Source organism: Daphnia magna, linkage group LG8, assembly GCF_020631705.1.
Source record: "Daphnia magna isolate NIES linkage group LG8, ASM2063170v1.1, whole genome shotgun sequence".
NCBI lineage: Eukaryota > Metazoa > Arthropoda > Branchiopoda > Diplostraca > Daphniidae > Daphnia > Daphnia magna.
In genome coordinates, this window is record NC_059189.1 from 1,407,487 (window position 1) to 1,427,308 (window position 19,822).

The 19,822-nt window shown below is 39.5% G+C and overlaps 5 protein-coding genes and 1 long non-coding RNA gene across 10 annotated transcripts; 2 read left to right on the forward strand and 4 right to left on the reverse strand.

The window, feature by feature from the left end:
- Window positions 1-4,603: 4,603 nt before the first annotated feature.
- On the reverse strand, window positions 4,604-6,354 carry LOC116929310 (39S ribosomal protein L1, mitochondrial). The gene is made up of 5 exons (XM_032936497.2): window positions 6,201-6,354; window positions 5,490-6,134; window positions 5,303-5,417; window positions 5,099-5,217; window positions 4,604-4,964 (listed from the first exon to the last, which is right to left on the reverse strand). The coding sequence occupies exons 2-5, from the start codon at window positions 6,132-6,134 to the stop codon at window positions 4,683-4,685; spliced, it is 1,161 nt and encodes a 386-aa protein (XP_032792388.1). The 5' UTR covers window positions 6,201-6,354; the 3' UTR covers window positions 4,604-4,682.
- A 1,641-nt stretch (window positions 6,355-7,995) lies between these two features.
- On the reverse strand, window positions 7,996-9,854 carry LOC116929320 (ras-related protein Rab-35). Of its 2 annotated transcripts, none has more exons than XM_032936507.2 (6): window positions 9,444-9,854; window positions 9,230-9,378; window positions 9,133-9,158; window positions 8,950-9,074; window positions 8,634-8,890; window positions 7,996-8,530 (listed from the first exon to the last, which is right to left on the reverse strand). In XM_032936507.2, the coding sequence occupies exons 1-5, from the start codon at window positions 9,493-9,495 to the stop codon at window positions 8,637-8,639; spliced, it is 606 nt and encodes a 201-aa protein (XP_032792398.1). In that variant the 5' UTR covers window positions 9,496-9,854; the 3' UTR covers window positions 7,996-8,530; window positions 8,634-8,636. The 2 variants fall into 2 exon arrangements, with proteins under 2 accessions (XP_032792398.1, XP_032792400.1); XM_032936509.2 differs by having other exon boundaries at window positions 7,996-8,577; window positions 9,444-9,852.
- A 183-nt stretch (window positions 9,855-10,037) lies between these two features.
- Window positions 10,038-12,129, forward strand: LOC116929312 (protein ABHD11). Of its 2 annotated transcripts, XM_032936500.2 has the most exons (8): window positions 10,038-10,269; window positions 10,388-10,561; window positions 10,637-10,802; window positions 10,865-11,038; window positions 11,090-11,263; window positions 11,339-11,523; window positions 11,587-11,748; window positions 11,975-12,129. In XM_032936500.2, the coding sequence occupies exons 2-7, from the start codon at window positions 10,428-10,430 to the stop codon at window positions 11,714-11,716; spliced, it is 963 nt and encodes a 320-aa protein (XP_032792391.1). In that variant the 5' UTR covers window positions 10,038-10,269; window positions 10,388-10,427; the 3' UTR covers window positions 11,717-11,748; window positions 11,975-12,129. The 2 variants fall into 2 exon arrangements, with proteins under 2 accessions (XP_032792391.1, XP_032792390.1); XM_032936499.2 differs by lacking the exon at window positions 11,975-12,129 and having other exon boundaries at window positions 11,587-11,840.
- On the reverse strand, window positions 11,974-14,336 carry LOC116929324. The gene is made up of 4 exons (XR_004397791.2): window positions 14,200-14,336; window positions 14,010-14,094; window positions 13,699-13,810; window positions 11,974-12,098 (listed from the first exon to the last, which is right to left on the reverse strand). It is a non-coding gene; the product is annotated as an uncharacterized LOC116929324 (long non-coding RNA).
- On the forward strand, window positions 12,234-16,213 carry LOC116929304 (myosin-11). Of its 3 annotated transcripts, none has more exons than XM_032936486.2 (12): window positions 12,235-12,362; window positions 12,710-13,133; window positions 13,192-13,608; window positions 13,673-13,900; window positions 14,008-14,301; window positions 14,373-14,621; window positions 14,675-14,896; window positions 14,971-15,084; window positions 15,149-15,220; window positions 15,288-15,392; window positions 15,459-15,627; window positions 15,704-16,213. In XM_032936486.2, the coding sequence occupies exons 2-12, from the start codon at window positions 12,744-12,746 to the stop codon at window positions 15,745-15,747; spliced, it is 2,304 nt and encodes a 767-aa protein (XP_032792377.2). In that variant the 5' UTR covers window positions 12,235-12,362; window positions 12,710-12,743; the 3' UTR covers window positions 15,748-16,213. The 3 variants fall into 3 exon arrangements, with proteins under 3 accessions (XP_032792379.2, XP_032792377.2, XP_032792378.2); XM_032936487.2 differs by having other exon boundaries at window positions 15,707-16,213; XM_032936488.2 differs by lacking the exon at window positions 15,149-15,220 and having other exon boundaries at window positions 12,234-12,362.
- Window positions 16,159-17,887, reverse strand: LOC116929311 (techylectin-5B). The gene is made up of 6 exons (XM_032936498.2): window positions 17,684-17,887; window positions 17,451-17,622; window positions 17,223-17,371; window positions 17,046-17,148; window positions 16,686-16,972; window positions 16,159-16,619 (listed from the first exon to the last, which is right to left on the reverse strand). The coding sequence occupies exons 1-6, from the start codon at window positions 17,762-17,764 to the stop codon at window positions 16,287-16,289; spliced, it is 1,125 nt and encodes a 374-aa protein (XP_032792389.2). The 5' UTR covers window positions 17,765-17,887; the 3' UTR covers window positions 16,159-16,286.
- Between the last annotated feature and the right edge of the window lie 1,935 nt (window positions 17,888-19,822).

Consider the following 19,822-nt stretch of genomic DNA (forward strand, 5'->3'; position numbering starts at 1 on the left):
CTCGAGCGTCCAAGTGGCGGCTCAACTCTAAGAAGAAGAAGAAAAAATGAGGATAAGGAGGACGAATCAAAGAAGAAGAACAAAACCCCCCTCTCAAAAATGTGAAAAATATTGAAAGAAAAAACTAGAAAAAAAAAAGAGGCTCTTTGTTGAACAGGTCTTCACAAAATTATTTTTGAATTTTTTGTTTACCTATTTTTTTGGGGGGGGGGACGACGGTGGGGCGCCCTTCGTCCATCATCTTTACACGCAATTCGCTCCACAGCTGGCCAATGCTCTTTTCAATTTCTTGCTGCAACTTGAGTGTTTTTCAAGTCGTTTAGAAAAAATACAAAACAAAGACAAAAAGAAAAATAAACAAACAAAACAAAAACTGTTTCTTTAAATCTTCCGGTTCTATTCTCGTCTTGCACGTTTGCAATAGGAACCGCTTTTTTCAAAACGACGGCTGGGATATTATTTACGAGGCTCGTTTTTACCTTTTTCGTACGCATAAGAAAGGGACATCCTCACCTGTTCTTTTTTGGCAGTTCTTTGTTTTCAAGGGCGACGTAAGAATAAACAAGATCACCAACCTCAACGTGAGCTGCTGTCGACAAGTTTACAAATCATCAAAGTTGTTTTTTTCTTTGGCATTATCTTTTCGTTTTTCTTTAACGACTGGAAAAGAAAAGAGGAAGTGTCTTCTATTTTACGGAAAATGAGAAAACCAATTATGGTATTCGTTTTCTTCCATGAGTAATACATACATCTGTTTTTTAGTTTTCATGCGAAATGTCGTTAAATTGAATTCGAACGGGACTCTTGGATGGAGCGTGAAAAGAGGCGATCAAAAAAATGGCCAACTGTAACCATAGACAGTTTTTTTGTTGTTTTTTTTTTTCAATGGGATTTAGTGAACAAAAGAGTGATTACCATAAGGGGAAAGATCATCAGACGGGGTGGTGTTTCTTTCTTCCCAGCCAGAAGCCAAAAAAAAAAAAACATTTTCTGTACCACGCAAACCACCGGTATTGAAAGCCCAGAGGTGAAAACGAAAAAAAAATGGGGAAATGTACCGCTACTGCTGCCTTATCTCGAAAGAAAACGAGAGAAAAACGAGCCGCCATGACGGTATATACAACCACAACACATTGCAGGAAATTGATGAAACAAAAGGCGCATGAATGGCAGATTGAAAAATCGGGAAATTAAAAGGCATGCCAATCGAGCCAATCAACAGGTACGTGCAGAAAAAAACAAAAAATCTCGGGAAAAATTGTTACCGATCCCGACTAAGATGGAACAGTCTTAAGACACACACACACAAAAAAAAGGGGGGTAGATGGACCTTGGATCGACTAACGGTATCGAAAAACTGCTTCCAGCAGCCCAAATTCTTGTCTCTGTTATCGGTAGAACCTCGTACACACTATACATACCTACACACTTGGTGTGTTGTTAACGAGGCGATGCTTTTCAGCGTACCACGAGCCTGAAACTAGCAAATCCAATAGGTTTCCATGGTAGGCAGATAACGTGGGACATCACGGGAATTGAACACACACAAAAAAAAGGGTTCGGAAGAAAGGGAAGTCACTGAAAAAAAAAAAATAAATGGATAAGAAAGAACCAAAGAGGTGATTGTCCTTTTTTTCTTTGCTTCCGCATTGAATCAGCCGCGAGCGGATGACCAAAAAAGTGCGGTACGCGGGACGCGCCATCTGGAAGTCTGGTGTAATTGTGACGATTTAGCTAGCGGCAGTATATAGCCTATACTTGGCCTAGCACGTCACACTAAATTACACGCGTCTTTTATTTAGCGAGATAAAATCATTAAAAAAAAAGAAACAGCATCGGCCATTTTTTAAAACGCAGAAAAACATCTAGCGAGGCCTCAATTTGATCAAACAAACCGAAACGAAAATAAGTATATTTATGCGCGTACCCGTACGGTTTGCACGTCTTGACAGTTAAGCCTATAAGCTACCGTATAGTCGTCCAAGCGTGATAACGCATCGAGTTAACAGTACAACTCTGCCACGCACCGAGAGCGAAGCGTTCAAGAGAGGACCCAAAAATAACAGAGCACTGATTCTCAAGTTTCCGGCACGAAGCTTCGTGAATTATATGGCGAGGTGAAAGCAAAACTAAAAGAATAATGACGTGCCAAAAAAAAACGGGCCATTTTTCACACGTTGACATTATCGAGGTGAATGGAATTTTTGTGACGCAAAAAAACAAAACAAAAAGAAACGAAACAAAAAGTCCCATCTGTTTTGCCCCCCCAACCCCCCCGCATAACCGTGTAGAATCAGGGCGTTCGTGATGTCAGCATCAAGCTCCGGCTTTCAGAACAAACAACGGTTTGCTATATATATATATATATGTATGCATTAAAGTGAGAAGACGTTGGCATCTACACGACGTGAAGGTGAAATCAGCCCTACATCCTGGTTGACTAGTTCGGTGCAAAGCGTACATCCTTGTCAGATGTAATCGAAATTGTTGTTGAGACGTTTTTCCTGATAAATAGCATAACAAAATTGCGGTCGATCTGCTACGATGATAAACAAGAAAAATGAATAAATAATAAGCGAGTTTGTAAGACTGGTATGCACGCATGTCCACTTTGTACTCAGCAGTCAAACGGCCAATCATCGAAGGGGAAATTAGAAACAAACAAAAACGGAGCTTAGTTCCTTGGACGCGATGCTTAAACGATCGGCCATCCCGCAGCAAAGAATAACAGCTTGCAAGAGTCCTTTGCATTAAGAAGGTCCAGTTTAGCGGAAGTGCGTCCATCTGAGCGTGCAACCATAAACATAATATCATTATAGTCTCAAAAGCCATACTACCACGATCATTACCCGTAACGTGTACAACAGTTGCGTCTAACGGGAAGTTCAGGCGACGAATGAATTCGTCTGCGACTAAACTGGATTGGTTAATTTCCAAAATTTTCGATCCACCCTTTAAATTTAAGCGTAGTCTACTATTACCATCTTCAATTATTCACGCGTATCTCTATTAACACCCCTTTTAAACATCTGTTATGCGCATCGATAAGTACGAGGACGTGTTCCACCCGAAAGTTTTGTTTAATCAAGAAAAAAAAAAGGTGCTGCTTCGGCATCCAGTTTTCGTATTCCAGCCACGATTATTTGATGGACAAGGCTGTTTGAAGGAGTCGCTTCCAGCTGATAAGATGGAAACACTCAATGAACTCTTTTCTCGACGTTCATCAGCCTTCATGAACGTGACTGGAGAAAGTTTTTGAAGCCAAAAATTTCTTGCCCAATTTTGTAGTGCGCGTTCCACGTTCTTTTATCCTCCCACTTATCTCCAGCACTAAATCCCAGAAAGAAATAGCTTTAGAAAGACGTGAGTTCACTGACCAAACATATTTTATACACGCAGGTATTTCTCCTGCGTATAATAGGAAATGGTGTCTCTAAGAATCAGCAGGTGCAACACATAAGCAAACAAAACATCGACACATCGACAACAGTTTTTGGCTAGAGAGAGAGAAACGTAAGCCAAAGACGTAAACAACGTCCCAGCTTTCTAACAATGCACGAATGCAATGGAACATTGTTTTCAATTTCGACTGTTGCACGAAACGCTGTTTACAACGCTTTCGTTTGTCTCTTTAACACCTGCCAAATGTGGGGGGCTCCGATTTACCTCTTTTCTTCAAACGTGTTCCATATGCTGGCAGGGAAGTCCCCCGCGATACCTGATAGAAAGGTAAACGAGAAAGAGAAAAGAAACACAATAGCTTCACCTTTTGCATTTCTATCTGTTTCATTTTTCTTCTCCAGCTCTCCGGAATCTGTTTTTTTTTTTTTTGCAGAGAGAAAGCTGCGGTAGCCCTGTCTCTTTTCTGTTCCGACTCGATTACCATTCGCCATTTGGGGGGAGTTCGCTTGGGCTATCTGCCAGGACGGGCGTCGTTCCAAAAAAAAATAAAATTTTTTAAATAAAAAAAAAAATAATAAAATACATTCGCAAAGCCGCAATTTCTCTGAGGCCATGCGCGAAAACTTGACGAAAGCGACCAAACGGAGAGAATGGTGACTTTCGTGCACGATAGAAAATCTGGCCGAGGCAAACCAATGAGCCATCCCGTTGGCAATAGGTTGCCCAGATCAGCCAGCCGACGAATCATTGACTCGACAACTCGTTGGTTTAATTTTTGTTTTTTCGTCCCAACTTCTTTTTGGCTTTCTTTTCGATGCGTTAACATCCCTCCTCTTCGTTGTTTTCTTCTATCACGCTAGAAGCTCAGGTGTTTTCCTTTTCCTTTTTAGCCAAGCAGAGAATGGTAAGTCGGGTCGTGTGGATGGTTGAGCAATCGGCCGACTAGGAGAAAGTGGCTCACGTTCAACCGCGTCTGATGAGGTGAAAGGAAAAGAAGAACAAAACGCCGAAAAGGTCTCTCTCTCTCTCTCTCTCTCTCTTAAGAGTTCGTTTTCTCAGTTGGCACATTTCACAGCCCCAGGCCACTCTCTCCACCCGGAAGCATCAAGACATTTCAATAAAGAAGTCCACTAGAGTTACGGCGAAATCAAACATTAAGATTTACGCACATACACCCAGACAAAGAAAGAGCCTTATTATCAACTGGATGACTAAGTTCTATTTTCAAGTAAAGCGTATCTTTTCGCTCCTTTGTCGTTCAAAATAACTTGGCTTTCTATTTACTGCTTAGCAACTCGGGCCCGAGATGTATTCTGTCCTTCTTCTTCGTCGGGTTTTTCGTTCTCGTTGTCGCTATCGTCATCAGACGAGGACGAAGATGAAGTGTCCTCTGCTTTCTTCTTTATGTAAGCCTCTGTCTTCACGACGAAATATTCGGGAGATGGAGGAGAAAGCACGTAGCAGCGAGTGACGAAAGATCCAGAAGTTCTTGCTCGACAAGATTCGATGTCCTTCAGAATGATGGAGAAATTAGCCTCCAGCTCCTCCATTGGCATGGTCAACTGCGTGCATTCCAAACACCCGGAAAAAATTTGTATACATAAAACATTCCCTTTCGAATTAATTGCACTGTTATAAAGCCACTTGGTTGATTGCCAGTGGCTGAACAAGGATAGACGAGAAAACGTGTGCTTACCCTTCCAAAAGGGACTTCTACCAACCCGTAATCAAGTTCGTAGGCATCCCTGGTACTGGCAAATTCTATGCCTTTCGAAAAAAGTTGAATCATCTTTGGCATATCGACTCCCACGGAGCCTAATGCATAAATTAGATTTAGAAAATCGATGTCTCCGCGGAATTCGGATAAAACAATAAATCACAATTGATTTCCATAATTTACCATTCTTAACGTTGGGCAGTTTTCTTTTTAAGAGCCCTCTTAATGGAAGAATTTCTGCCATCATGTTAGTGTGCGCAACAAAGTAATCGTAATCGGAAAGAGGCACTTCTCCAGACTAGAAATAAAAATAAAGAAAGTTTAATAACCGATAATATATCCTTTAAGACTAGAGGTGGGGTGATAATACCTGTATGCGTTTAACGAGATCGAGACCACCGACTGCATCAGCACCGGCTTTGGTTGCATCCTCCTGTGTTTCTTGAGTTTTGCAAAATGCAAGTACCTTGCGTACTGGTTGATATTCAAAACTGTGGGGTAAAAGCACTATTCTGGAGAAGTTGTCCAAGTATCGATTCTTCTTTTCAAGTTGCATGTTAAGTTCCACTTTCATGGTAACCAAGGCCTCGGGACTATCATAAACAGAGGGGTGGTTTGTTTCACGATGGAATTGCACTGCATCCACCAGACTTATGGGTACATTCATAAAGTGTTTTGTAAAGTACACATCGTCAACTACTTCTGGTTTGTTTATTTCAACAAGGCGCCTTGGACCTTCTGGCACATGCAGTCTAGCTAGTTTTACTTTGTAGGGAACAAACTCTTCTTTCTTGGCAATTTCTGCTTTGACCTTCTTCTTGCCTTTACGTTCTCTTGTTCCTTTTCTTGCCGCAAACCTCTGCTGATTTAACAAAGGCACACGAGAAACTAGCAGGGAAGAGCCAACGGGCGTCAAACTGCAAATCAGTCTCTGTTGCTGTTGGATCATGCACCGGTTTCCGATATGAACACTTGCGACCTGGGCAAAACTGCGAAGCGCAGTCCAAGATGACATCTGAAAGAAAAAGTAAAAATACTAAGTGCAAAGTATTCTCTATTACAAATAAAATAGATGATTTACCTTGACTGGGTATTTTATTTTTGTGAAAATTGTATTCTTAACAATCTAGTTTTCCCCTTACCCCTTACTAACAAGCAGACGACACGATGTGGCATGTGCGAAATACTAGGCCATCTAGCGTTGGTTGAAAGAAAGAAGTAATGATTGAGAAATCAAACGGAAAAATCAACTAAGTCCTCCTTTGTCCAACGTGCTCGTGAGAAGACAAAAGGCTGAGGAAAGTGAATCCTAAAGCTCCTCAGGTAATCGTTACAAGCTACATCCATCTCTGCATGATGAATATGAAATGATTAATGTACCGTAATCAAACATCCTTTTTTTTTTTCGTGCAGAAATCTACTTCCATTGACGTCTCACTTCGAGTCAGCTGCTAGCATGCTACCAAAGTGTTCTTCCACCACGTGAACACAATCTTTACAGCTATAAAGAGTTATTATTACGCGTCAGAGGATTCGCTGATCTAAAAAAATTCCGCAATGAAATCATTGAGATATGTTATAAGCTACGTGTTCCGTTTTTATTGTTTTTTTTTGTTAATGTTGAGCTAGCAAATGGCTAGTGATGATGAATTGATGATAAATAGTGGGAAGAGGTGACCTGAGAGCATGCATCGATAGTTTCGACGAACTCAAGAATTTTCGTTTCTAAAACTGAGTTTATTGAAAAAATTCAAAAAGATTTCCAACAGAAAGTTACTGGAATAGGCATAGACATATACGTTAAACTTAAAAAGTGTGGCTGATGGAAGCACAAGCTACGTGTTTGACAGCTTAAGAGATGAATACGTATGAAACTTTGGCCGTTAAAGTGCATGTTATTAAGGCTGTCCCTTCTTTGGGACTGACCCAATAATCTATATAAAATGTACAAAAAAAAAACGGTTTATCGAAGGTTCTAGTGTAACGGAACACGAAAATACCCACGTCATCGCCCAAGTGGCACAACACGAGGAACCAACGATTGAAAGGATATAAAGCCGCAAGTCGCACACTTCTCAAGCTGGCTAGGCTAGTGCTTCACACGCTAGCTCCCGGTCGTCGACAGATGTGAAAACGTGTATCATATATCAAGAGGCACGTACACAGCCGTCGGCAGGTGTGACGGGCATTTCAAGTTCACTTGGCAAGCGTCTCTTATTAATCTTCGTTACTGTCTTTTGCTTTACAGCAAGACAAAGAAGATTATAAAACCGGTTCAATCAGAAAAATATAACTTCTTTACACATCAATATGCGTCCACGGTTGGGTGTCCAAATACGACCCCTGCTGGGTGAATCATTGTCTTATTATTAAGGAAATGAGTTGAGGATCACTTAATGCTGCCTCGCTTAAACTTTGTTTAGTCAAATATTATTATAGTCAACGTGACATAGCCCATTTTCGGGTACTAGGCTTTTATGAATGCAATAAAAAATTGCATGTTGTGACTAGTACTTCACCAAGTTTTATAGGCCTGAAGTACCACTTGCCTCCATGATCGTTAATTGCCTGTCGCAGACCAGAGAGTAGTAATAGGACCACGCACTGTAATAAGAAGTCAACAGCGATCGATCCAACTTCCAGATTAGGAGGCACACAGTGTTGTTTGGTTTCCTTAACAAAATTCAGAGGGTAGCCTGGGTACGTTTGCACATATAACCTTGAATAGTATTGATCCATCCTTCGATATCAACTAAATAACGCTTTCCAATCCAATTATGATGAGGAGAATAGACGAGTATTTATGTCATCCTGCAAAACAGATTAGATAAGACACCCGACAACTAGTAACAAATAGGAAAATGTTACATGATAGGTTTAATTTACTTGGAATGCCCATATCAATTTATATTTCAATAGATGAAGACGAGCGAATAGGTGGTAATGCAGGACTGCTTAGGAATAAAACATTATCAAAACGAATTCCATAAGAGAGAGAGAAAAAAAAGAGAGAAGAGAGAAAGGAAAACAAACCGCCTTTGCTAACATGATATTGAAGGAAACTACAAACGGCGACTTTACTCCAATGGACTGAAAGCTGTACACGACAATGGAACACACCAATCGCAAGGCGCACAAGATGTTTGCTTAGTAATCAGTAACGCCACTAGACACAAAAAAAATTCATTTTTAAAAGAAGATCGAAAAAGAAATTACGAACAAGCAAAAATGAAGAAAAAAAAAAAAACAAAAAAAAACATGTTAAATGAAATCAAATCCGGGAGTAGAATAGAGGTGGGTGACACAAAGAAACTAATTTTTGTTTTTGGATGCCTCTATCTCAACGGATAAGGGTTGGAGTGTCTAGTAGAACTTTGTCGTAAACCAATGATTTTGCGTCACAGCACGACCCTATTTGAGCGTTAGTGCCGCCAAGAAAGAGTGGAGATGGACCAACACTAAATTTGATAGATTGTTGAAATAACTCTAGATAATAGCATCAACTAAAGATTACTTTTCAGCAGCATTTGCTTTTCTTTGTCGGTTTTCTGCCTTTGCCGACTGTGATAGTGTCGTTCAAGTTGCTGGCTTGCTCCTTTTGTTCTTTCTTCGTGAGTAAAACTTGTTGGGTAATGGCATTAAACATTTCCTCCACATTCTTGTTGTCTTTGGCGCTCGTTTCAAAGAGCTGTATACCCATTTGGCTAGCAAATCTTTGAGCATCTTCTGTTAAGACAACTTTCCGGTCTGGCATGTCATCTTTGTTTCCGACTGATTTGGTAAAAATGTTTTAAAACATCAACAATTTGATACTAGTGATTACAACTTACCTAATATTCGGTTGACAACATCACAATTTTGCTCTATTTCATGCAACCATCTTTTCACATTTGCAAAGGACTCCCCGCTACTGACATCATACACTACTATTACACCATGAGTTCCCCTGTAGTACCTGCAAGAAGACAATAGCATAAATATCTGCACCTTCATGAAATCTTTCTGCATTTTACGTTGATGTAATTGTGCGAAACCTTTCCTATAGGGAGATCAAAACAAAAAAAAATATTTATTTTTTGCATACAACCAACTATCTTCTCACACACTTACTTGTCCTGCAGTGTCCCAGATTTGTAACTTGACACGTTCACCATTGAGTAATATGGTTCGGATTTTAAAATCTACACCTATGGTTGTAATATAATTCCCAGAAAAAGTGTTGTCTGCAAAACGGAGCAATAGAGAGCTTTTCCCAACACCTAGAATAATAGAAAAAAAAAGGTTGCTAATGTGACTTGCAGTTTGTAATATGTAAGAACCTTACCACTGTCACCAATTATAAGTAACTTGAAAAGATGATCATAATCCCTGGCCATTTTTAAAAATAAAGTTAAGACAAATACACCAACAGTTTTTAAACAACGCCTGAGTTTAAGGTATTTAAGAAGACACTGGAAGAATGGCTTTATTCAACATTTTCACCAACTCGGCTTTTTGAACGACGATTTGTCAGAACACAACGAGCGCTAAAACTTCGCCGACCGGTCACTGGTTTACTTGCTTGTCTTGCATGCACAGTTTAAAGAGCGTCACCAGTTATTCACGAGAAAAATGAACTAAATTTAGACAACTTAAAGGAAATAACGCTGTAAATCGTTATTTTTATCAAACGTACTTCAGCAACGTTAATCGAAGATGTCCCACCCCCTTTTCGGTTACTCACTTCAGCAACTCTTCGACACCAGCCGACAAATACTGAGTGGATCTGAGACGTTGCCATACAATTGGAAAGAAAATGATCGCTGTCCCAGCAGCTTGCACTTGCAGCTCCACCCATTTTCTTGCCCTACTAAAAGCAGCACCGGCATTCCTTGTTTTCAGGACCGAGAAACAACCGTATTATGCTCCTGCTATCCTAATAATCTTTTTGAGAGCGTTATCAAATAAGATAGGCCTACTCAAACAACCATAAGAAAGACTTTGTACTATCCTTTGTCTCCGGAGAGGTAGGCAGGTTTGACAAGACAGAAACCACAAGATGTCAGAAAGGAAATTTATAACCCCAAATTTGTTAAAAATAGGTATAACCCTTTAAAGTATCAAGTATGTAGTGATCTGCCAGTTCGTCAAGTAAATTAAAGTTCTCTAGGGTGAGGCGTTATAGCTGAAAAGAAAATGCGACATTTTTGCATTTTTAAACAAATTGTCAATTTTGCGATCAACTAAAGATCGATACTAATCGATAGTTTCCGAATTTCTTCTTACCAGATGTAAACATTGTTAACTTGAAGTCACTACGTGTGTCCAAATGGCAAATTCTTTTCAAACACAAATGTTTCGTCATATCCAAGTTTTCTTTAAGAACAAACCGGCGAAATCTATTCTTTCCCCTGAATCATTTACCGTAAAGAACACAAGGTGTATACAGTCAACCGCTACACGGTACGTTACTATCATTAAAGCAAATAAATGGGCGCCAAACTTATTGCTTGCTCTGTTTCCTCTGGGTTGCTATAGATGGAATGGACCTGTGAAACTTGCCTACACCTCATATGAAGGAACAAATTCCTATATTGTACCACCCAGTACTGCCACACCTATTATTATACAGCATGGGCTGCTGGGATCAAGAAAAAATTGGGCATCTCTGGGCAAAGCTATTCACAGTAAGACTGGCAAAAAGGTAGTACATTTTTATGGCAATCTATATGTTGTACTGTACAGAGACCTGCTTTTCTGAATTAGGTCATTGTTCCTGATGCAAGAAATCACGGTGACAGCCCTCATAGCAGCATACTTGACTATGAAGTCTTATCCAAAGATTTAGTTAAATTAATGGAAGATTTAGAAATACCAAAAGCCATCATGGTTGGCCATTCAATGGGAGGAAGAGCAATGATGAAGCTTGCATTGAACAAGGTATTTTTGTTAATATTTATATTATGTTGGCTGTTACCGATTTACTTGTAGCCATCTTTAGTTGACAAACTTGTGGTTGTTGATATATCTCCTGTCAATGTTAGCCCTGGGGCAAAGTTAATGACTGAGTTCTTGACTTTGATGGAACACATAAATTTAGGAGACCAACTAAAGCGTGCTACTGCCCGAAAAATAGTTGACGAACAGCTGCAAGTCGTCGTTAAAGTACGTGTAATATTTAGATCGTGTACCACACATGTATTTTATGCCACTACCCAATAGCTTATTTGGTCGTAAAAGGACAGTCTGTTGAGGCAGTTTCTTCTAACAAATCTTGTGGAGGATAATGGGAGATACCGCTGGCGCGTTAATCTTAAATCGATCATTCAAAATTTGCCAAACATAATTGGGCATTTCCCTTCAAAAGATGAAAATTATATTGGTCCCACACTTTTCATTGCAGGAGAAAAATCGGACTACGTCAAGTATACACAATAAAAAATGCTATCTTTTTAAATATTTCTATACTATTTGATTTTTCACTTTAGACCGGCAGACCATAACGCAATAAGAACGATATTTCCCAGTGCCGAATTTCAATATATCACTGGTGCTGGTCACTGGGTTCATGCTGAAAAACCAACTCAGTTTCTGGAGGTCCTTCTCAAATTTATTTAGGAGAAGGATTAACCCCCCACCCAAAGAAAAATGTAGTGTAAATTGATTTTGTTTATACGTTATCTTTACTTTAACTATGTCAACTTGGAACTTGCTACTGTTAATTACACGTAGTCCACTCAAATTAGGGAAACTGAAAACAATTTAATGCACTTTCAATGATCCAGGAATTATTATTTTTTTAATTAGCAATGTTTTTTATGTATAACTTTTTATTTATTTTGGGATATTAACCGTATTAAACTTTGGTCCCCATAGGTTGGGTTGGATCCCTAGGTTGGATCCCTATTTCCCTACTCCATAATCCCTTTGGGAGATCCAAGCAGAAACACGTGGTCGGCAACCTCGGCACTGATCTAGAATTCTAGATTCGTTGATATTCCTAAATAAAATTAACTGCCTTAGTAAAACAATTTTCATTGTCCATTGTTTTCTTCTAAAAGGTGCTGTACTGTCGACTTTTAAAGAATTTATTTAATTCAATTAAATTTATTTGAATACTTAAGTGCAACGTAGCATGTAGTAGCCTAAATGGAAATCTTTTTCCCGCCCTCTTATAAGTTAACTGCAACGTGCCTTACCTAGTCACTCCAGCGTGCCGCTTGTTTTCCTTTGTTTATTTGGGCATTACGTCATATTTTGGAGGGTAAGTTTCGCTTTGTTCATGTTTTGCGTTCTCAGGAAGGCTTTTAGCACATGTGCATCATCCCTGTTAGAGGATAACCCTTTTTCTTTTTACTTTTGCTTGATGGTATGGCAATAATATTGGACGTTCGTACTTTGGTTGGCCTACACCAATGATTGACTCGTTTCTGGTCTCATCTTCTGGTCTTAGAAAGGAAATGATATATGAATTTGTATACCCTGCCACCTACACTCTTCAATAAGTTGGAAAGAGATCTTATAGCAATGCTACGTCCCAGAATGACCATGATATGCTTTACTTCAATTTGTCCTGATATTAAATATATATTATGTTTGTTGTTCATATAGGTGGTTGTAAAGCTATTTGAAAATAACAGTTACAATGTCTCAACGGGGAAGCTCTCAAAATTTCTTATTTAGATATGCTCCACTGCGTCTCAGGGGTATGAATGATCAGCCCACTATCAATTCAAGAGCAAATATCTCAGGAAGTCAAATGCCTTTCCCCCAAAGACTTTCCAGACCACCAGCAAACCCTTCTATTGATGAAACGACGACGACTGTATTTGAAGTCAACAACTCAGGACCATGCGATTTACTTAATTCCTCTTTAGATAATATAACCAACTTTTGCCAACGTCAGGAACTTCGCAACCGCGATATTCAAGCGCAGCTGGAGCTAGCCACAGCTGAAATCAGAAATCTTAAAGCCCGACTGGATACTTCTGCCGGAGAAATAGAGCAGCTACAACACGTTAACCAGAAACTGCGAGTACAACATTATTTTTATCATCTTTTAGAATACCTAACAACACTCCTATTTAACTTAGAATTCACACCAACATGTAGAAAAGGAATTGCAGAAAGTCGATCAACTTTACGCGGAAGTAAAGAATATTTTTGCCGACACTGCACTGATTATTGAAGACACCCGAAAAGACAAAGAAACCTGGCTCTCAAATTTTGAAAATCTACAAAAAATTCATTACGAAAGGAAGGAAATACAGCTGAGGAATGAATTTAAACGAAGCATTGATGAAAAGGATGCCAAGATTGATGCCATGCGCTGTGAGGCGGAGCAGCTTATCATTCAGTTTCAAGATACATCGGAACTTCGTGCTGAAATTGCCAATTCGATCGAACATATTAAACAACTCAACAGCATAAATGACACAAAAGAAAAGGAGCTTAATCTGATACGTGACAAACTGGTGTCAATGCAACAAGCAGTTTCCACATACGAAGACGTAAAATGAATTTCATAGAACTGTATGACACATTTATATTAATTAATTAAACTAATGTTTCTAGATCAAACATTCTTTGAATATCCTTACCAAGGATAGAGCGGCATTGCAGGACCGATATGGCTTGCTCGAAAAGAAATACAATTCGACCAGCGAAGCATTAGTTGACTGCACAAGTCACAAAGATCGACTCGAGAAAACACTGGATGGATTAAACAAGCAGTTAGAAGAGGAAAGAAAAAAAACGTGCCAAAAAATATCAGAAACTCAAGAGTTAGTACAGCAGCTTACTGTACGCCCCCTTTAATTTCGATTTAAAAAATAGGCCAAGGCCACTAATCGAGCATTAGGTTTTGCAGTATTTATTTTATTTTATTTATTTTTATTTTCAAATCACAGACCTGTCAAGAAATCCTGGATGAGAAAACAACAAAAACGGATGATCTTGCTAAAGAACTGACAATTTTGGTTGAGCGCCATCGAGACCTGGAAAAAAAGGCTCGTGGATTAGAAGAAACTGTTGTTGGCCACGAAAATTCGCTTCGAGTTATCGCCGAGTTAGAAAAAGAGATAAGTGAGCTGAAGTGTCACCTGGCAACAAAGTGCACAGAAATCCAGTGCAAGGAAAAGAAGCTTGAGGAAACAGAATGCGTGCTCAACGAATTGAAGCTAAAATCTCTGAACCTCGATAAGGTACTAATGTTTAACGCCTCATTGCTATAAAACTGCCAACCCCTCTTAACTAGATATGTTGTTTTTTATAGTTGGCAATTTTTGAAGATAAAAATCACGAGCTTCAGCTTGAGCTTAACAAAAAGGAAGTCGAACTAGAAGCCGCTCTTTCTTGCCAGCAGGAGTCGCAGCGATTAAAAACAGACTTGGATAAAGAGATTGCTGAGTTGAAATGTCAGCTGACGGCAAAATCTATAGAGCTTCAGTACAAGGAAAAGAGATTAGAAGAACTTGAAAAAGCCCTGGACGACGTGACCCTCAAGTCTCTTAACCCTGCGCAGGTACCTATGGTGAGCAATTGCTTCCGGTCAAGTTCTAAAATTACATAATATAGGCAGAATCTGGTCGAATAGAAGGGGACTTATTTAAACAAAGAGCAAAAAATGAAATCGAAACCTTAAAAACAGCATTGAATTTGAAAAGTCTAGAACTTGAGAATGTGAACGACGAATACGAAGAGGCCCAGAAGATGATGGCATCAGCTGAAAGAAAGATTGCTGATCTTGAATTAACGGTCAGCATTCTTGAGCGGAAATTGGAAACCGAACGGGAACAGGTTAGCAAGACCTAGAGTTCCTGGAACTTTTCCCTTATTAAGGTTGTTCCACATATTAAACTACGGGCGTTTAGGCTTCCTTTACACCTCAACCTGGTGGACTCCCAGATGACACAGAACCTCGCGCGTTACGGCCAATTCTAAAGCAACCTTCTTCTTCCGTCTACACGGACCTTGCTTCTCAAAATGTAAGAAATTCCCTAACTGTGTAATGAGATACTTGTCATAAAAATACTGTACTTTTTTACAAAGAGCGGAGAATCAACCACAGGTTCAACGGATAACAAGGAAACTTTGAATCTTCTACAAAAAGCAAACGCTTTTGTAATTAATAGCTCCCTTTTGATGTTTATTCTAAATTGAATTAATTTTAAAATACATTTATTATTAGGCCAAAGCAGCAGAGCTGAAACGACGTGATGGCGGAAGCAGCGCGTGTGTGATTAAGATACCTCCCTCTCCGTCTAGCTCATGGCTAAACCCCTCAGAGAAACGAGTAAGAAAAAAGCTGAAACCGTGTTTTATCATACCAATTATTCGCATTTTTTCTATAAATTATTAGCGAAAATTAGATAAAGGTGATGGAATTCGTGCTTCTTCGATAAAAATGGATCTTCGAGACTCTGTTACCGAATCGCCCGTATTGCGCAGCCAATCTGACCGGCCGACGTCACGGTTTCTGGCTCGCAGTCACCCTTCCTCAGGTCCTCCTCAATCCATGGAGCCGCCTGGTATGTTATTGTTTCCACAGGTTAAATGTGTTCATAATTTTTGTCTAAGTTAAATTTTTTCCATTCTGTCGTAAAGCAGCTGAAGATTCAGATGATTATGATAATGAAACAGTTCAGTGAAACACCGTGACCCTCTTACAAGGCCTATCCATCGCTCGGAAATGGGTAGGAAACTTCCTCGTTTACGATGTTTTTTTGTTTTTTGTTTTGTTTTTTTTTTTTCATTTTCCGTTGTTTTACTTGGTTAAAAAAACCACTAGAGTTGCAAATATAACTGCGTTTTTAGTTTTATCACCGTGCGTGTAATGGTTAGGAACGACCTATTTAACATAGCGATAGTTTAAAAAAAAAAAAAAAAGTCGTTGGTTTTTTTTAGTTTGTCTTCTAGTAGTGCCGGTTAAGGGATTTTTTTTTTCAGTGGTAACAGTTTGAACCCCAATTGCTGTAGCTTTTGAAAAACTAATTTTGTGTTACCGAGTCTTCTGCTGTTTTCTTCAATTTAATATGTTCCCGATTAATTATTTAGACCAATTTGGTGTGTGTAAAACAGAGTCAATATATTTATTTCTGTGAAGAATAATAACTATACAGTGCAAGTGGAATATTTCACTGTAAAAATTTAAAATAGTTAACAATTGCGTAGAGCGTGTATATGGACATTAGGCGTTGCTCGTAGAATTTAAAGCGGGATCGGAATCCACCTTGTCTGTCTGTTCGCTAGAACTTTCTTCCACCGTGCGGTAGCCTTTCATGGGAAGATAGCTGTCAGGTTTCATCGGCGAATAACTATCGGGGCCGGAGATTCCGATTGTCGGACCGGTGGATGTGTAATTTTCACTCTGTGGTCTGAAGCGCATCATGGTGCGACGTAGGGAATAATTGTAGCCGCTCCAAGTATACCAGTTAATTCCATCAGCAAAGCTACGATGCGGACCACCCAAGTACCAGCCATTGAGGTTCGAGTCGTGGCAGTTACCATACCACCAACCTCCCTGTAATTTAAATAAATCTAAATAAAATGTTCTAAAAATCATATTTTGTTTACAAATTGCAGGAACCTTGTAGAGTCGGGCACAGCTTCGCTCAGCAAAATCTTCCCCTTCACGGTTGTCGTTATCAACGTCGAATGTGGAAAATGCAAGACCGTTGTGACTGAATAGTGAGTCACCAGCGTTGCCCAGGAACATTTTAGTGAAATAAAGACGATACTTATCGCTTTCCGGACCAATTCGGAAACCCTTATAACGGGCAAACCGTTTATTGCCACTCCAGTCTTCTAGGTTGATGGCTAGTTCATATTTTTTGTTGTCATTACTGTTCGTCAGTGCCCACAAAAGGATGTTACCTATTTTCGTTCAAGGATAAATCTGGTAAGTAAACATTTAAAAATTACTTCGACAGTGTCGTGCACAAAAAACCTAGCCAGAATTCGCGATCAAAATCGCCAAAACCCAATTTGTAGTCCTCCCAGTTACGCATGAAGTTTTCGTGCGGCTCGACATCGTCTCTTACTTGAAATACCTTTTAGTAATTTTTTTTTTTTTGAATTCAAAAGTGTTGTTTTTTTTTTACTATTTATGCTATTTATAGATTACCGTCCATCCACCGCCTTCGGACTCCTGGTCGCAATAAACTTTCCACGGACCTTGAACTATGTTAGGAGGATGAACGAGATACAGACCACTCTGCGACGCTTTCTGCGTTACCAAGATGTCGTGGCAGCTTTTGCCAACATTGAAAGATTCTAGTAAATATATATTAAAACATCTGTATAAGTCTTATCAACTATTTAATTTTGTATTTAACTTTCAGTGGGTACAGACCTGTGAAATCCAAAATGGGATTCTTGAGAGTAGTTCCAGATACGTTGACAGAAAGGATATCTCGAGGTGTGGGCACTCTGGTGTCGTGGCCGGACATGGCTCTGTGGATTGCCGAACGAACTTCCGCCATGGATAAACCTTCGCTGAAAGGTGTTCTTACACGTCCTTTATCCTATTGTTAAATTTTGTTTAATTCTGTTGTTTCGCCTGAAAACTGGACGCGTACAACTTACATGAGAATCAACGGAGAGGACGCCATTCAGCATAGCGAAGAATCCAATCAACAACGAAATCGCAATTCGCCTGGCCGACATGGTGACGGCAACGAAACCTCCTAGGAAGAGTTGATTTTTTTTTCTCTAGCAACGATTCTTAAGAAGTGGAGTACGTCTTGCACTATGTGCAGCCAAGAGAAGTGTGAGGTTCACTGGATGGTAACTCGGTAGGTAAGATTCATTTATCGTAACTGTCGATCTGGCTAGCGGCGATGTTCCCGGCGAAACTTTGTCAACTATTCATTTTTTTTTCACGCGTAACGGGAACGTTTCATTTAGCCCAACAAGTGGTGGCTTTTTAGGCCCTGGGCACTTTTTTAATGCCTTTTCTTGTTTTCTAGATATTAGTACAAACGGTTTAACGCAAAATCGATGTATTTTTTTCTTCTTCTAGATCTCACTAAAACAATTTTTTTTTTATAGTCTATTGACTATCCTGTTTGATCGTCTATTGTTGGGTATCCCGGCAGGTCGAGCAAAAAGGTCTCTTGCGTGTGGAACTATAGTAAGTATTTCCCTCATGGAGAAGTTGTAATGACTGTCGTAGAAAATTATAGTTTTGTTCCAAATTCCAGGTGGGATCCAGGTGAAAATACTAACGCCGTCACAATCGGTTTGTTATTATACAAATACCCGACTAAAGTCTTGTACCGCCTTCTAGTCGGAAACATCCGGTATTTCTTTTTCCTTAATTTGTCCAATTAACCGAATTTCTAATACCGTACGTGTTGTAGGCACTACCGCTTAGTGACTTATTGTGAAGGTCGCAGCTACCAAGATCATTGGACGAGTTCGGACTAAAAATGATGATCTTGCCAGTTCTACTTGGAAATCGAACTTTATCTTCAAACACGAACTACGTGTCAGGTTAGTTTTTTCATTAATTGGTTTGGGTTGCGCATTTGAGGGGGCTTGTACAGTTTATAACTGAACTGTAATTGGTCATCTATTTAATGATTCAAAGTTTGTCTCGAAACGACAAACAGGTGGCAGGCCATTATTTCGTCGTTAGTTATTTCAACTTGACTTGCATTCTTAGCACTCTACGTTTTCCGTCCTCATCAATTTAGATTATCGTCAGTTGCTCTACACTCACAAGTAAAAACTTCAAAGCAGTTAATATCGCATGATTAATCAAATGTGATAGTGAAGAAGACACGTATAATAGGGATTTTCGTTAAAATTCTTGCGCCCATAGACTTTTTTTTTTCCTCTACATTTTAAAAACTGGTTAAGGATGACCCCAATGCGCGTTTCAAGGTGGATCGGAGAACAGAAAAGGCGTACTTCAGCACATTGGAAAGCTTGTTTTTAGCTTAAAGAAATCCTGAATTCCTCACCGTATATTAGCATACCAGACATCCGTTGACCATGGAACCTTTCTCGCGTGCCTGCTATTTGGAACGATACAAATAAGGATCCCCTTTATAGTAGAGACATCTAGTAGCCAAAGTTGGAACCCGAATAGATAAAAGACAAGCATCCAGGACTTGCGGAGTAGCCGAGCGTCGGCACGAACGTTTTCTAGTTGCATCAGAGTTGTGAAATTTGGACGAATCCTATTGGTCAGTTTAGTCATCGTACCATGTGGATAAAATGTCCTAAATCCCCGTGAGTCACTTAGGCATTTTATGAATAAACAACCAGTCGCTGTCGTGTTTTATTGTCCCTTACAGCTGCGTATTTTTATTTTGCAGGTCACAAGATGCGCAATTAGCTGCTTTCATTTATATCCGCTTATTCATTCTCCGTGTTAAACTTTTTTGCACACTGGTACGTTTTTTTTCCCACAGAAAAACGTGCCATTTTCAAAAGAGGTTTTCACAAATTGAAACTAAGCCTATATGCGACGACCGTGGCTTCAATGCAGGAGTGAAAGTCGGCCGTCACGTAGTATTAGTTGTAGAAAGCTTGAACTAGGAATGTTGCAGCGTAGGTTTCAAATGACGTCACTATATTTCTCGCTCTTCACTTGGATTAGCCTACGTGCTCTGTCACGTGTTATTGTGTGTTTTGATTAAAACAGATAGACTTTTGATCAGTTCCAAGCAACTTGATATGATTCATCGTCCTTTAGATGTTGACATGCCGGCAGTG